General features: G+C 60.0%; 2 protein-coding genes across 6 annotated transcripts; both read left to right on the top strand.

Annotated features, from left to right (window-relative positions):
- Positions 1 to 470: 470 nt before the first annotated feature.
- On the top strand, positions 471 to 6,499 carry HEPACAM (hepatic and glial cell adhesion molecule). The gene is made up of 7 exons (XM_074927452.1): positions 471 to 621; positions 2,696 to 3,037; positions 3,263 to 3,544; positions 3,652 to 3,745; positions 4,189 to 4,262; positions 4,351 to 4,421; positions 4,508 to 6,499. The coding sequence occupies exons 1-7, from the start codon at positions 537 to 539 to the stop codon at positions 4,793 to 4,795; spliced, it is 1,236 nt and encodes a 411-aa protein (XP_074783553.1). The 5' UTR covers positions 471 to 536; the 3' UTR covers positions 4,796 to 6,499.
- A 494-nt stretch (positions 6,500 to 6,993) lies between these two features.
- Positions 6,994 to 15,308, top strand: ROBO4 (roundabout guidance receptor 4). Of its 5 annotated transcripts, none has more exons than XM_074927412.1 (20): positions 6,994 to 7,093; positions 7,218 to 7,262; positions 7,370 to 7,648; positions 7,725 to 7,863; positions 7,938 to 8,065; positions 8,873 to 8,985; positions 9,084 to 9,303; positions 9,392 to 9,513; positions 10,101 to 10,272; positions 10,353 to 10,503; positions 10,589 to 10,719; positions 11,097 to 11,273; positions 11,358 to 11,643; positions 11,737 to 12,321; positions 12,409 to 12,561; positions 12,652 to 12,771; positions 12,862 to 13,281; positions 13,362 to 13,687; positions 13,805 to 13,939; positions 14,017 to 15,308. In XM_074927412.1, the coding sequence occupies exons 1-20, from the start codon at positions 7,012 to 7,014 to the stop codon at positions 14,148 to 14,150; spliced, it is 3,918 nt and encodes a 1,305-aa protein (XP_074783513.1). In that variant the 5' UTR covers positions 6,994 to 7,011; the 3' UTR covers positions 14,151 to 15,308. The 5 variants fall into 5 exon arrangements, with proteins under 5 accessions (XP_074783513.1, XP_074783515.1, XP_074783512.1 ...); XM_074927414.1 differs by having other exon boundaries at positions 12,409 to 12,771; positions 12,862 to 13,011; positions 13,132 to 13,281; XM_074927411.1 differs by having other exon boundaries at positions 12,412 to 12,771.
- The last annotated feature ends 44 nt before the right edge of the window (positions 15,309 to 15,352 follow it).

Here is a 15,352-nt window from a genome sequence, read left to right as displayed (position 1 = left end):
CCCTATTCAGCGATGCCCAGGAACTGGCTCTAATTGACACCGGAGCTGGAACGAAGCCTGGATGCGACCGCGGCTTCGTTTTAAAGCCTGGGGAGAGGAAAAAAATGGGAGTGAGGGGCTCCATTGACAGGAGTGCAGCTTTGCAAAATGCTCCCCCCCGCAAAAAAACCCCAACTTGACGGGATATGCAGAGCCCTAAATCCTAATGGATTGTCCCGTGGAGGGGATGGCAAACCTTAGCCAGACTCGACAGGGGGATGCTCCTGACCTCGAGCGTCAACTCAGGATGAGGAATACATGAAAACGGGGGCTTGTGACGGGGGGAAAATTACAAATCTGAGTGTTTTTTCCCCAAATAAATGTCAGCTCAAGGCCGCTGGGGAGACGAAAGCTGCCAGGACACAGGGCTCTATTGAAAAAGGAAAGAACAAAAAAAAAAAAAAAAAAATTAGCCGGGCAGAACGCCAAGCTGGGAGCGCCGAGGGACGTGCCCGGAGTGGGGAAGCGGAGCAATTTGGGGGGTGAGCCTGCCCGAAATGTGGGGAGCGCCGGCTGCCCCGTGGGGCCACCCTGCTCCCCCCTGCTTGCTGCCGGTGACCTGGCTCCTGGCGCTGCACGCAGGTAGGGTTTTTTCCCATTTTTCCACGTTTTTTCCCATTTTTCCATCGTTTTCGGGGGTATCCAGATGGAGGATGCTGGGGGGGGGGTGGGGGGGTGGGTGAGGAGGGTGGTGGTACCTGAGGAAGTGGGGGTTTTGGGGGGGTTGCTGCGACATCGAGCATCCCCTCCACTTGGGAGAGGGAAAAAGGGGGGGAAATAGGGAATAAAACCTGGGAAAAACACTTTTCCAGAGCCAAGCGGGACCTGCTGGTAGGGTGGATCCGACACCACCCACCCCCTGAAGCTTCTTCCCTGCTTTTCATCTTCCCCAAAACCCCTTTTTTGATCATTTTTGGCACCCCCAAATCTATTTTCTTACCCATCCTTCACCATTCCCCAAAAGCTCATTTTTTCACTCTGTTTCTAGGTTTGCTCCCGTTAACCCCATTGCACCGCAACTCCGGTTGCATCCATCATTTATTCCCTAAATACCCACATTTTGGGGTTCAGTGAGCCCCAAACCACCCCATCCTGGGTCAGACAATGCCAAAAATCACCTGCAACAATTTTACACCATTTTACCGAAGTTTGGACCTGAAACCAGCGCTAGAGAGGGCCCATTTCCCTCCAGATGAGCTGAGGATGCAAAGCCAGTTGGTTTTGCATGCTGCTGGCTTTGATTTGCACCCCAAAAAAGCGCCTGGCTTGCAGCCAGGGCACCCCAAAAATGCTGCGATGCTTTTTCCAAAGAAATACGGATTTATTCCATCAAATAATAGGAAAAATAGGGGGGTTTGTGGTTTTTTTTCAACAGAAAGTGGGGGAGATCCCCATCCCTAAGCCAGAGATGCTGTAGGAAATAGGAATATTGCCTGATTTATGAATTAACTCCCAAATTTATTACCCAGAGCAGAGAAAAAAATTAACAACTGGGTGAGAAAAGGAAAGAAATGGTTAAACAGCAGCGATTTGGGGGTGCACTGGGTGTGAGGATGCGTTCGAAGCTGCATCCCCATCCTGTGCCTGGGTTTCCCCTACGGGGGCCCCCTAAATTTTTCGGGTAGGGGCATGTTTTCGGGGCCGAGCTCTGTGCTGCTGGGAAGGACGGACGGACGGACGCTGCATACCAATAGGTCCCATGACTTTTCGGGCTTGTTTAAAGCCTTTCTTGCTCCTGCTTCGCCCTCTCCAGCTGGTTTTCCCACTCTCCCCCCTCATCAATATGGGGTTTGTTCACCGTCAGATGACAGCATCTGCATGGGGGTTCACAGAGGGGACCCCTGGGCTGGCAAGAGGGGGGATGAGGTTACGGTGTTTCGGGGATAAACCTGATTTGGGGACTCCACCCCCCAAAAATATTATTTTTCTACTTTTTCCCTGCCTTTTTTGGCTTAAAACCAGCCATGAGGAGCAATGCACGTGCACTGTCCCCCATGATGCATTTTTGCATCTGCGGGGGGGGGGGGTTGGCTGGAGCGGAGCATCTGAAGGGGTTGGGCTTGGGAAGCAAAAATCCCCCCCCTGCAATTTTTGGGGTGATAAACACATCTTTGCGAAGCATCACACTGGGAGGGCTCCCTCCCCCATGCAATTTTTGGGGATGATGCCTGCATCTTCGCAAAGGGATGAATTAACTGGCTGCAGGAGAGCTCCCACCCCCCCACAGCCCCCCCACCCCCCCTGCACATTTTGGGGAGCAATGCATGAATTTTGACAGAGCATTGCATCAACCCAGCAGCAGGATGTCTCCCACCACCCATGCACCTTTTGGGGGCGATTCATGCGTCTTTGCAAAGGGTTGTGTTGACCCACACCCCACGCCTGATGCATTTTTGGGGGTGATGCGTGCGTTTTGGAAAGGGTTGCACTGCCCTGGGTTCAGGAGTGCTCCCACCCCGATGCAACTGGGGGCGGGGGGGTGTGGAATGCATGTGCCTTTGCAAACAGCCTGCTTGCACAGCGCTTGGCCATCCCAGTGTTGGGGATGCATTTTGGGGGTGCTCAACACAGCTTTGGGAAGGGGTTCCCCATTTTTCTCTGGGCTTGGAGGACCAGGCAGCCTGCCCGGACTTGGCGCCCCACTGTCTCTCCCAAGGTCTGCTGGCGGGGGTGAACATCACCAGCCCCACGTCGCTGGTCCGCGGCACGGCGGGCAAAGCTGCGCTGCTGTCGGTGCGCTACGCCAGCACCAGTGCCGACAAGCCGGTGGTCAAGTGGCAGCTGAAGCGGGACAAACCCGTCACCGTTGTCCAGTCCATTGGCACCGAAATCATCGGCAACCTACGGCCCGATTACCGCGACCGCATCCGGGTGCTGGAGAACGGCTCGTTGCTCATCAGTCCCTTGCAGTTGACCGATGAAGGTGCTTACGAGGTGGAGGTGTCCATCACTGATGACACTTTCACCGGCGAGAAGACCATCAACCTCACTGTGGACAGTAAGCACAAGAAGGATGTCCAGTGGAGGTTGGGTTCTCCACATGGGATGTCTTCCCCAACCACTTTTTGGGAGGGCTTTCTCCATCTGGGAGGCTTTTTTGGGGTTTGTCTACTCCATGAAGCCAAGCTACATCCCTGGTGGGGTTTTGATGTAACCCCTCCCATCCCCTGGGCCCATCCATCCCGAGACACGGCGTCACTGTGGTTCCCCTGCTTGCCCGCAGTCCCCATCTCAAAGCCACAAGTGCTGGTGGCCTCCTCGACGGTGCTGGAGCTCAGTGAGTTCTTCACCCTCAACTGTTCGCATGAGAATGGCACCAAGCCCACCTACACCTGGCTGAAGGATGGGCGGCCGCTCAGCAACGACTCCCGCCTGCTCCTCTCTCCTGACCAGAAGGTCCTCACCATCACCCGCGTCCTCATGGCTGACGACGATGTCTACAGCTGCCTGGTGGAGAACCCCATCAGCCACGGCCGCAGCGTCCCCGTGAAGATCACTGTCTACCGTAAGCCACTCGTTCCTACCCCCCTGCACCTGAGAGGCTAGCCATCCCTTGGAGATTCTCCTAGCTAAAATCGAGGGGGGGTGTCCCCCCACATTCCTCTTCCCCAGGCCGGAGCTCCCTCTACATCATCCTCTCCACGGGCGGCATCTTCCTCCTTGTCACCCTGGTGACTGTTTGCGCCTGCTGGAAACCCTCCAAAAAGTATGGCTGGGGGTAACGTGGGAGCCAAAGGGGGTTCTCTTTCCCTGGCCCATCTTGGCCCATCCTGTCCCATCCCATCCCATCTCATCTCTTCCCATTTTATCTTGTCCTGTCCCATCACATCACACCTCATCGTGTCTCGTCCCATCCTGTCTTGACATATCCTATCTTATCTTGTTCAATCTTGCCTCATCCTATTCAGTCCCTTCCCTTCCCTTCCCTTCCCTTCCATTCCCTTCTCACCTTGATCCATCTCTCCTGTCCCATCCCATCCCATCCCATCCCATCCCCTGCCATCCCATCTTATCCCATTCCATCCCATTCCATCCCATCCCATCTTGTCCCGTCTTGTCTCACCCTGTCCCATCCCATCCCACTGTGTCCCACCTCTCCCTCACCGCAGCACAGTGCCAGTGCTGCCCCATCCCCTGTCCCTTCCCCAGGGAGAAGCATCAAGCAGAGACACAACCGGCCTCCGAATACGCTGAGCAGGATGAGGAGCGCCTGAAACACGAGGGTGAGTGCTGGGCCCGGCGTGGCGGTGGTGGTGGGTTGGGGCATGGAAACGCCGCCGGTGCGGTAAGCAACGCCTTGCCTCCACGCAGCTGAGGGCATTCCGCGGAGCAGCGAGCACGAGCGCAAGAACCCGGTGGCCTTGTACATCCTCAAGGACAAGGTAAGCGGCCAGTGGCGTGCCGGCTTGGCGTGGCAGCACCGGTTCTCACATGCGTTGCACGCTCATCCACCTTTGGCTCTTGGCAGGAGTCACCAGAGGCGGAGGAGGATTCGCCACCTGAACCCCGCGGCACGGTTGAACCGGGTTACACGAGCTCGCCAGTACCGGCAGCCGGTCGCTCTCCGGGACCCGTGGGACGTTCGACTCGTCGTTACCATCGCTCACCAGCTCGCTCGCCCGCCTCGACGCGGACGCACAGGTCGCCTCCGGGATCACCAGCACGTTCCCGTGGCGCCCCGCGGCTGCTGCGGACTGCCGGCGTCCACGTCATCCGGGAGCAGGAGGAGGCCAACGCCGTGGAGATTAGCGCCTGAGCAGGGGGGACATGTGCGCGCTTCGGCGGCGGTGAGCGAGCGGGGACACCAGCATGGCCCCACTCCTGCCACCGGGCATCATTCAGCTCGGTGTAAAGTCACTAATTTGCTATTGATCCCACCCAGAGCTCCCCTCTTCCGTCCCCTGTCTTCCTGGGGCGTCACTTTAATGGCTTTCTCGCCGCGATGAGTGTGCGGGGACCGCACAGAAAGCACGCGTGTGTGCTGGGAGCATGTGGAAGAGAGCGTGTGTACAGCACGCGGAGAGAGCGTGCGAGGGGGCACGTACAGAGCATGCAGAGAGAACACGCATGCAGCACGCAGAGAGGGCACGCACGGAGCATGCAGAGAGAACGTGTGGGTGCTGCGCAGTGAGAGCACTTGCAGAGCATGCAAGAGGGCGTGCAGGCAGTGTGCGAAGCAAGCATGCATGGAGAATGCAAGAAAGCATGCACGGAGAGTGCAGATAGAGTGTGCAGAGGAAACATGCACAGAGAGAGTGCGAGTGGAGTGTGCAAGAGGACGTGTATGGAACATGCAGAGAGATTGTGAGCAGAGGGTGCGGAGTTAGCGTGCAGGAAGCTTGCAGAGAGCATGCACAGAATGTGTGGAGAGAGCATGCACGTGCAGACGGATCATGCACTGAGTATGCAAGAAGATGTGCAGAGGGCATGTGGATAGAGCACGCCTGGAGCATGCAGAGAGCGTGCACAGAGGGTGCAAGAGGGCATGCACAAGGGTGTGCAGAGAGAACACACATGGAATGTGCAGGGAGAGATTGCACAGAGCTTGCAGCTAAGACTGCGTGGGTTGCGTGGAGAGCCTGCACGTAGAGAATGTGGAGGGAGAGTGCATGGAGCGTGCAGAAGGTGTGCATGGAGTGTGCAGACACGACTGCGCACGGCATTTGCACGTGCATGGGACAGCATTGGGAGCACCCTCCAAGCATGCACGGAGCGTGCAGAGAGTCTGTGCAGAGTGCACACAGACCGTGCAGAGAGCGTGTGTGGACAGAGCGTGCATGCAGAGCACGCCGGGAGAGCATGCATGGAGTGTGAGAAGAGAGCACACGTGAAGCTTGCAAGAGAGCATGCAGAGAGTGTGCGAAGCAAGCACGTGTGTGGTGCTTGCACAGGGCACGCAAGGAGCACGCAGTGAGCATGCAAAGAGCCTCCGGAAGGAGCACACGTGTGGCGCTTGCAGAGGGCACGCTCAGGGCGCGTGGAAGGAGGGCGCGTGTGGCGCGTGGGAAGGGCACGCAGGAAGCGTGCAGCGAAAAACGCGCCCAGAGCATGCCAAGAGCGCGCAGGGAGCACGCGTCGAGCACGCCGAGTGGGTGCCCGCCCGCCAGCGCCGTGCCCACCTGCCGCAGCACCCAGCCCCACGCACGCAGGCGTGCAGCAGGGGCCATGTTCACGTGTGAGCTCACCCAAGCGCGCACACGTGCAGGTGGCCTAAATGGGGGGTCCCTCCTCCCCGCAGCTCCCCGGCCCGAGCGCTGTCCTTCTGCCGCGCCTGGATTTTCTGTGAAAATCCCCCATTTTTGGGGCGCACGCCGTTGCCTCTCCCCCAGGCCTTCCCAGGAAATAGATTTAGGATGAAAACTGGAGAGCAGCCAGCCCAGCGAGCAGGGCCCCGGGGCACCCGGGGTGGGTGCCAGGGCACCCCAGGGTGCTCAGGTTGCGCTACTAACCAATAAACTAAACGTACTACCTGGCCAGCGGCGGCACCCTTGGGTGTCTTTGTGGGACAGGGTCCCCCGCCCGGGGTGGAGGGGGGACACATGAGAGGTGGGTGACACCAGAGACCAACGCATCTGGCTGGCACCCAAATTCCAGTTTGCAGACCCTGGACCGTTCACTCTGGTCCCTACTGATGGTGTCCTTAGCTGGGAGCTCTTTTTTTCTTAATTTGTCTTCCTCTGAACATGGGGGGGGGGGGGGGGGCGGGGGGAGTGGAGAGCAGAAGTTCTACTGATTAATTAAATTCATTAACCACTGGTGTCCCCGTCACCGCCACCTCCGGGTGCTGCCAGCCCCACCGCACCCAAGCGCTCCCACCACCATGGGTTGTCCAAGCTGTTTGTGTCCACCCCCCAGCCCCCCCGGCACTTCCCAGCCCCACCCCCCGTATCCGGCTATTGTCCCCCCCCATCCGGAGCCAGATCCGGTCCTGGTGCTGGCAGGGAGGGACCGGGACATAGGGAGGAAGCGGGAATGCTGCCTGGGGCTGGCATGGCGGGCGGCTGGGCGACGGCGCTGGGCCTGGGGCTCTGCCTCACCGTGCTGCCCTGGGGAGGTGAGTGCGGCCCCCGGGTTGGGGGGGGGGCGTAAACCACCCTTAACTCTGCCCCCCCCCCCCCCAAACGGGGCTGAGACCGTGCCCGCTCAGTGCACCCACTGGCCTCCATGTCGCCTCACAGGCTGCCACCCCCCCGGCACAGCCACAGCACCCCAAAGCGCAGCTGGTAAGGACACCCTGTGGGGATGATGAGGGCGGGGGGGACCACAAAAAAAGCTGTTTTCACCACCACAAACCCCTCCCCGCTCCCATGGTGTCCCTTCCCCACCGCAGCACTACGGGAAAATTTCCGCCTGCAGCCGGGTGATTTGGTGGCCACGGCGGGGCAAGCGTTGGAGCTGGATTGCGTTCCCCCCTCGGGGCACCCCGAACCCCGCGTCACCTGGAAGAAGGATGGGGTGACCTTGGACTTGGCGGGTGACCGGTACACGGTCACCAACGGGAAGTTGCGGGTGGCACCGGCGCACCGGAGTGACTCTGGGCTCTACGTCTGTGTGGCGGCCAACGCGGCGGGCGAGAGGGAGAGCCGGGGCACCCACGTCTCCGTCCTGGGTAAGACAAGGGCATCCCATGGGTGGTGGACGTGTCACAACCACCCTTGGTGCCACGTCCTCTGTGTCCCTCACAGAGAAACCCACCATCATACGGCACCCGAGTGACGCCGCGGTAGCGGCCGGCAGCACCGTGGAGCTGGGCTGCGGTGCCCAAGGTGACCCAGCGCCACGGGTGCAGTGGCACAAGGAACGTGGGGACCTGCCCTGGGGCAGGTAGGTGGTGTCAGGGTGGAGGTGTCCCACCCCCAGGGTGGAGATGGTGCTGATGGAGAGTTGGTGACCCACAGGCATGAGGTGGACCAGGAGAACACGTTGCGCCTCTATGCTGTGACGCCCGCCGACGCTGGCACCTACGTGTGTACGGCACAGAGCCAGCTGGGCACCGCCACCGCCACCGCCCGCATCCGCGTGGAGGGTCAGTGGTGGGACCTCTGTGGTCTGCACCGTCATGGGCACCCAGGGACACCTGGGGGTCCACACAATGGGATCTGACTAATGGGGTCCATCTCATGGGGTTCATCCAAGGGGGTCATCCATGGGGAGTCCATCCATGAGGGTCCATCCATGGGGGTCCATCCATGGGTGTCCATCTAAGGAGGTCATCCATGGGGTGTCTGTCCAAGGGGAGTCCATCCAAGGAAGTCTATCCAAGGGGATTCATCAAAAAAGAGTCCATCCAACTGAGTCATCTAAAGGGGTCCATTTAAGGAGGGTCCATCTAAGGGGGTGCCTCCGTAGGGCAGTCCATCTCAGGAGGTCCATCTAAAAGCATCCATCCCACAGGATCCATCTAAGGGGTCCATCCAAGCATGTTCATCTAAGGGGATCCATCTAAGGGGAGACATCCAGGTGGGGGTCCATCCAAGGGGATCCATCCAAGTGGGTTCCTCCAAGAGGGTCAATTTAAGGGGGTTTGTCCAAGATGGGGGGGCCCATTAAAGGGAGATTGAACAAGAGGTATCCACCCAAAGGGTCCATCTAGGAGGGATGCATCAATAGGGGTCTATCATGGGGTCCATCCAAGAGGGGTCCACCCAAGACAGACCCATCAAAGGGCGTCTGTCCAAGGGGGTCCATCCAAGACGGGTCCATCCAAGGGGTCCATTTGAGTGGGTCCATCCAGGGAGACATCAAGGTCTCCAGATGGGTATCTGAGGTGGGTTACTGGGCAGGTGCTGGGGGTCTTTGCTCCTGCCAAGCACTGCCTCCCTTTGCCCCACAGGCCAGGCATCGCCGGGCCGGCGGGGGGCTGCGCCACGGGACCCGCTGGCCGTGCAGCTCTACCTGGACAACGTCACTGTGCTGCCCGCTGCCGCCGTCCATCTCCGCTGGCGGGTTGGTGTGAGACCAGGATGTCCCCACCAGAGGGGTGGGATGGGACACAGGGGTCTCCATGTCCCACCATGACCCATAACCCTTCCCATTCCCTTCAGATGGTGATGCCGGTGCCGGTGCTGGTGGGGTACATGGTGCTGTACCGCTGCCTGCTCCCTGCCAGCACCTCCTGGGTGCAACACGACGCGGGCAGGGAGCTCAGTGCCATCATCCCCGCGCTCCGCAGGGGCTACAAGTACGAGTTCAAGGTCCGACCCTACGCTGGAGGGACCCAGGGCTTGGACAGCAACAGCAGGTACCTCTGGATACCTGAGGAAGGTGCGTTGGCTGTCCCCAGGGATGTCCGGGTAGAGGATAGGGGCATCGGCTGGGTGTTCCAGGGGTCCCAGCGCTCCTGTTCCGGCAGTGCCGAGCGCAGCACCCCAACACGTCACCGTGGGCCAGGCTGAGACAGGGAACGGCAGCGTGGTCGTGAGCTGGGAGCCACCTCCTCCTGAGTCCCACAACGGCATCATCCAGGGCTACAAGGTCTGGGGTGACAGGGCAAGGTGGTGGGGTTGGGTCACGTCTGGCCAAGGAGGTCCATCCAAGGGGTCTGTCTAAGGGGGATCATCCAAGAAGGGAGCCTGTCAAAGGTGGGGTCTATCCAAGGGTGGCCATCCAAGGTGTAATTGTCCAAGGTGGGATCCATCCAAGGGCCCCACCCAAGGAGGATCTTGACAAGGGGGTTCATCCAAAGGAGCCAACCGTGTGGAGGTCCATCCCAGGAGATCCAAGGGGTCAGTGTAACGAAGGGGGTCGTCCAAGTGTATCTAGCCCAAGGAGGTCCATCCAAGGGGGTTCAACCAAGGGGTTCCATCTAAAACGGTCATCCAAGAGAGATCCATCAATGGGGGTCCATCAAGGGGACTTATCTAAGAGGGATGATGCAAGGGTGTTCCATTAATAGGGATCCATCAAGGGGACTCATCTAAAGGGGACCATCCAAGGGCATCCACCCTACGGGCATTCATCCAAAAGGGTCCGTGCAAAGGGGTCCATCCAAGGGGGTTCCATCAATGGGGGTCCATAAAGGGGATTCATCTAAGAGGGCCCATCCTCTTGGTGCCTGCCAGGTCTGGTCAGTGGGCGAGGGCTTGCAGCACCCCACCAACAGGACAGTGGATGGAGGCACCCATCGCCTGGAAGCCCTCCACCCAAACCCTGGGGCCGAATTCTGTGTCCAGGTGGCAGCTTTCAACGGCGCAGGGCTGGGGGTCCCCAGCAACGCCACCTGTGGCATCCTGGGTAGGGGACGGGGAGCAAGGTGGGGTGCGGGTGGGGGTCAAGGTGGTGCCATGGGGGTGACGTTGATGGGACCATTGCAGGGATGATGGCAGGGAGCACTGGGGTGGTGCGGGTGCTGCGGCAGCCCGCCGTCATCGCAGCCACTGGCTCGCTGCTCTGGTTGGCCTTGCTCGCCCTCCTCCTCCTCCTCTGCCAGCACCGCGCCACTCAGGACGCTGCAGCTCGCCACAGGTGAGCAGCTGTGGGGTGGGGGACACCGGGAGGGTCCCTGGCAGGGTGGGGATGAGATGCCCTGATGGCACCTTTCACCCCGCAGGCTGATGGCTGGTGACTCGCCGTGGCTTGGTGGTCCCTGGAAACCTGGCTGTGCCCCCCAAAATCTCAGCAGCAGCAGCAGCCTCAGCAGCCGGCTCCTGGGCAGTGACGGCAGGGACCCCCACCCCTCTAGTGAGCCCCACGGGGACAGGGACCCCCACCCAGAGCCATGGGACCCCGACCCCTCCAGTGAACTCTAGGGTTGGGACAATCACCCCATGCCATGGAATCCCCACCTGATGTCATGGGACCCCCACCCAGTGCCATGGGACCCCCACCCCTCCAGTGAGCCCCATGGGGTATGGGACCCCCATCCAGAGTGTGGAACCCCCCAGGGTGCTAAAGCAAAAGTTGTCTGACACCCCCACCCTATGCCTGGGACACCCTGGTGCCGTGGGACCCTTTCTTCAGGCTGCAGGGACCTGGGGACAGACAGAGCTGAGGATGGAGGGGACAAGGGACAACCACCTCAGCACCCATGGGTGCTCTGACCACTCTCACCCCTCCAGCCCTGTCCTTGGAACCGTCAAGCCTTGGTCCCCCCACATCCCCAAACTGCAGCAGCCTCCACGGGGGACACCCACTGCCTCTTGGGGACACGGGGTGCTGTGACAGGGGGCATCCTGGGGTATGCACCGAACCCAGCACCCCGAACCCAGCACCCTGGGAGCGCATCCGCAAGCGAGGTGTGTATGGGAGGGACACAAGGGGACACGAGGGGACACTGGGGATGTGGCTCATGGCGCTGTGTCGTGTCCCTCTCCCCACAGAGCTGCACCAAGTGCACAGCACCCCGGTGCTCACGGGTGGCCCTGGGCACATTCCCATCACCAGGAATGGAGGTGAGTGGGGAACAGATTTTGGGCTGGCAGCTGGGTGGCCTCAGCAAAGGGGACATGACAGTGACACCACCACTGCCATGATGGCCGGAGGGGACCGGCGGTGGCTGCCAGTCTTCAGCTCCCCAAAACCACGACGAGGCAGTGCTTCACTGGCCTCCAGTGTCACTGGGACACCCCCAAGACCTTCCCATGCCTGGCACCCGCCAGTGACCCGGTGAGTCTGGGTGTCCCCACCCTGGGGACACAGATGGGTGCCTTGCACCCCAACCCCGTGCTGTAAAAACCACCGTGTCCCTTGCATCTGCAGGTCCCCGGCCACTGTGTGCCCCAGGGACACATCCCCGGTCACCAGGCATCCCAAGGACATGTCCCTGGCCGCTGGGATCCCCAGGGATGCATCTGCAGCCACGCAGCACCCCAGGGACACATCCCCGGTCACTGAGAGCCCCAGGGATGTGTCACCAGTCACCAGGCACCCTAGGAACATGTCCCTGGTCACTGAGCACCCCAAGGACAGGTTCCTTGACAGCAGGCATCCCAAGGCTGTGTCACCAGTTACCAGGCATCCCAGAGACATGTCACCGGCCACCAGGCACCCCAAGGACCCATCACCAGCCACCAGGCACAAGAGGGAAACAATCCTGGCCACCAGTCACCCTGAGGACATGTCCCTGGTCACCAGGTGCCCCAGGGACATGTCCCCAGTCACCAGGCACCCCAGGAACCCATCACCAGTGACCAAGAGCCAGAGGAACATGTCACCAGCCACCAGGCACCCCAAGGATGTGTCCCCAGGCATCAGACATCCAAGAGACAGGTCTCCAGTCACTAGGCTTACCAAGGAGAAGTCCCCAGCCACTGGGCACCTCAAGGACAAGTTCCTGGCCACCAGGTATGGCAAGGACATGTCTCTGGCCACCAAGCACCCCAGGGACTCATCAGCAGTGACCAGGCACCCAAGGAACATGTTCTTGTCCAGCAGGTACCCTGAGGACATGACTGCACCTACCAGGCATCCCAGGGACACATTCCCAGCCACTGGGCACCCCAGAGACACATCCCCAGTCCCCAGGCACCCTGAGGAGATGTCCCCAGTCCCTGGGCACCACAGGGACAAGTTCTTGGGCAGCAGGTACCCCAAGGACATGTCCCCATCCACCAGGCATCCCAGGGACCCATCACCAGTGACCAGGCACCCAGGGGACACATTTCTGGCCACCAGATACCGAAAGGACGTGTCACTGGTCACCGGGCATCCCAAGGACACATCCCCAGTCCCCAGGCACCCTGAGGAGATGTCTCCAGTCCCTGGTCACTGCAAGGACACATTCTTGGGAAACAGGTACCTCAAGGACATGTCCCTGGCTGCCAGGTGCCCCAGGGACCCATCATGGGTGACCAGGCACTCAAGGGACATGTCCATGATCACCAGATACCCTGAGGACATGCCACCAGCCATGGGACATCCCAAGGACACATCCCCAGCCAGCAAGTGCCTGAGGGACACATCCTCAGTCACCAGGCACCCTGAAAAGATGTCCCCAGCCACTGGTCACCAGAGGGACACGTCCTTGGGCAACAGGTACCCCAGAGACATGTCCCTGGTCAGCAGGTACCCCAAGGACGTGTGCCTAGCCACCAGACACCCCAGGGAGACATCACTGGTGATCAGGCACCCGAGGGACATGTTGCTGGCCATCAGGTACCCTAAGGACACGTCCCCAGCTACCAGGCACCCAAGGGACACGTCACCGGTCACTGGGCGCCTCTCACCAGCATTCAGCGATGGGGTCCTCACGCCGCAGGGGGTGGCCGAGGACCTGGAGATGGACCAGGACATCACCCGCCCCAGGTATGTCCCATCTCCCTGGGACTCTATGATGGTGGCAGGATCCCCCAGTGCCAGCAGCCTCCCCACTGTGTCCCCCACAGCCTCCCAGCACCAACCACGCCACGGTCCTTCTCACCACCACACACCTATGGCTACATCTACGGGCCACCAGCCTCTGAACTGGGCGAAGAGGAGGAGGAGGAAGAGGAGGAGGAGGAAGAGCGGCCAGCGTCGAGGGGCTCACCGGGGGGGTCACTACTGAATGGCTGGGGGTCTGTCTCAGAGGACAACTTTGCCAGTGCCCGCTGCAGCTTGGTGAGCTCCTGTGATGGCTCCTTCCTCCTAGATGCCAGCTTTGCCCGGGCGCTGGCTGTGGCCGTTGATGGCCTCTGCTTTGGCCTTGAAGACACCGATAGGGCCTATGGGGGTGAGCAAAGGGTCCTCAGATCCCCCCTCTGTCCCAGAGAATCATCACCTCCTCGAGGAAGGTGGCCCCATCGTGACACCATAGTGATGCCACCATCTCCTGCCTTCTCCCTGTCAGGTCTCTCACCGCCACCATCACCCTTGGAGGGCATCTTCCCACCTGGGGTCCCCATCCCCACCTGGGACTGGGGGACAGCACTGGGGGCCCCCCAGGGAGTCGGGATGGAGACGGCAGCGGGCATCCCGCAGCATGGTGAGTAGTGCCCCGACACCTGGGTAATGGGCACTGGGGACTGTGCGGGGTGCTGGAAAATGTCTTTTTCTTTCCAGGTGGCCATAGGTCGAGGAGTGGCACTCCCTGGGCCAGTGTGGGTGGCGAGCTGGGGACAGGAGGGACGGGAGCAGAATGTCGGACACGGCAAGGCCAGAGTCCCCTCAGCTCAGCTAAAATCCAGCTTTATTAAGTGGTTCTCCAAAAAGGGGTTTTCTGCTAGCAAAAGCCACCTGTGAAGGGTGGGTGGCACAGGGGTGGGCAGGTGTCCCTCCTTCCCCATCATCCTTGTCCTCCCCAAGTGTCCTCATCAATCCCCAGACCCCTTCATCCCTCCACAGCATCCTCATCCTCCCCACGTGTCCTCCTCCTTCACCAGTGTCCTCATCCCCCAACCATCCTCATCCAGCCCAGGTACCATTGTCCACCCCAAGTGTCCTCATCCTCATCTTTCCCAAGTGTCCCCATCCCTCCCCAGCACCTTCATCCTCCCCAAGTGTCCTCATCTTCCCCAAGCATCCTCATCCCTGCCCAGTGTCTTCCTCCTTCCCCAGCATCCTTATCCCCCCAATCATCATCCAAACCAAGCACTGTTGTCCATCCCAAGTGTCCTTGTCCTTCCCCAGGGTCACTGTCCTCCTGACCATCCTCATCCCCACTGACCTTGTTCCTTCTGACTGTCCTTGTCCTTCCTGACCATCCCTGTCCTTCCTCAGCATCCTTGTCCCACCTCTGCCATCCCTGGCCCTCCCAAATGTCCTCATCCCTCCCAAGCCACCTTGACCTTCCAGAATGTCCTTGTACCCCCTCCAAGTGTCCTTGTTCCTCCTGAGTATTCTCATCCCTCCCCAGTGTCCTCCTCACTCCACAGAGTCCTCATCCCTTGTGACTGTCCTTGCCCTCCCAAGCATCCTCATCGCTCCCAACTGTCCTTGTCCTTAGGGTCCTTGTCCCTTCTGAGCATCCTCCTCATCCCTCCCCAGCGTCCTTGTTCCTCCCCAGAGTCCTCATCCCTTGTGACTGTCCTTGGCCTCCCCAAGAACCCTCATCTTTCCTCAAGCATCCTCATCCCTCCCAATTGTCCCCAGGATCCTCATCCCTCCTGTGCATCCTTGTCCCCCCTCAGTGTTCTTGTCCCTCCCAACTGTCTTTCTCCCCAGGTTCCTCCCTCCCTGAGCATCCTCCTCATCCATCCCTGAGCATCCTCATTCCTCCTGAGCATCTTTGTCCCTCCCAAGTACCCCTGTCCATTCTGACTGTCCTTGTCCCCCCTCACACTGCTGCTCACCAGCTGCTGGCTCTGTGCAAACCTATTTACATGGTGCCACTCAGAAATTAAAGATCATTCCCCCCATCCCCCCCAATGTCAACATCCCTGTGTCCCCAACCTTGCCA

Source organism: Athene noctua, chromosome 26 (genome assembly GCF_965140245.1).
Source record: "Athene noctua chromosome 26, bAthNoc1.hap1.1, whole genome shotgun sequence".
Classification (NCBI taxonomy): Eukaryota; Metazoa; Chordata; class Aves; order Strigiformes; family Strigidae; genus Athene; species Athene noctua.
Note: the sequence above shows the minus strand (reverse complement) of the source record. Positions and strands in the feature narration are given on the sequence as shown.

Coding starts and splice junctions, on each gene's coding strand:
- HEPACAM (XM_074927452.1), top strand. CDS start 537: ATGTGGGGAGCGCCGGCTGCCCCGTGGGGCCACCCTGCTCCCCCCTGC. Junction 3,545..3,651: donor CGTGAAGATCACTGTCTACC/GTAAGCCACTCG, acceptor CCTCTTCCCCAG/GCCGGAGCTCCCTCTACATC. Junction 4,263..4,350: donor GGAGCGCCTGAAACACGAGG/GTGAGTGCTGGG, acceptor GCCTCCACGCAG/CTGAGGGCATTCCGCGGAGC.
- ROBO4 (XM_074927410.1), top strand. CDS start 7,012: ATGCTGCCTGGGGCTGGCATGGCGGGCGGCTGGGCGACGGCGCTGGGC. Junction 10,504..10,588: donor GACGCTGCAGCTCGCCACAG/GTGAGCAGCTGT, acceptor TTCACCCCGCAG/GCTGATGGCTGGTGACTCGC. Junction 11,644..11,736: donor TGGCACCCGCCAGTGACCCG/GTGAGTCTGGGT, acceptor TTGCATCTGCAG/GTCCCCGGCCACTGTGTGCC.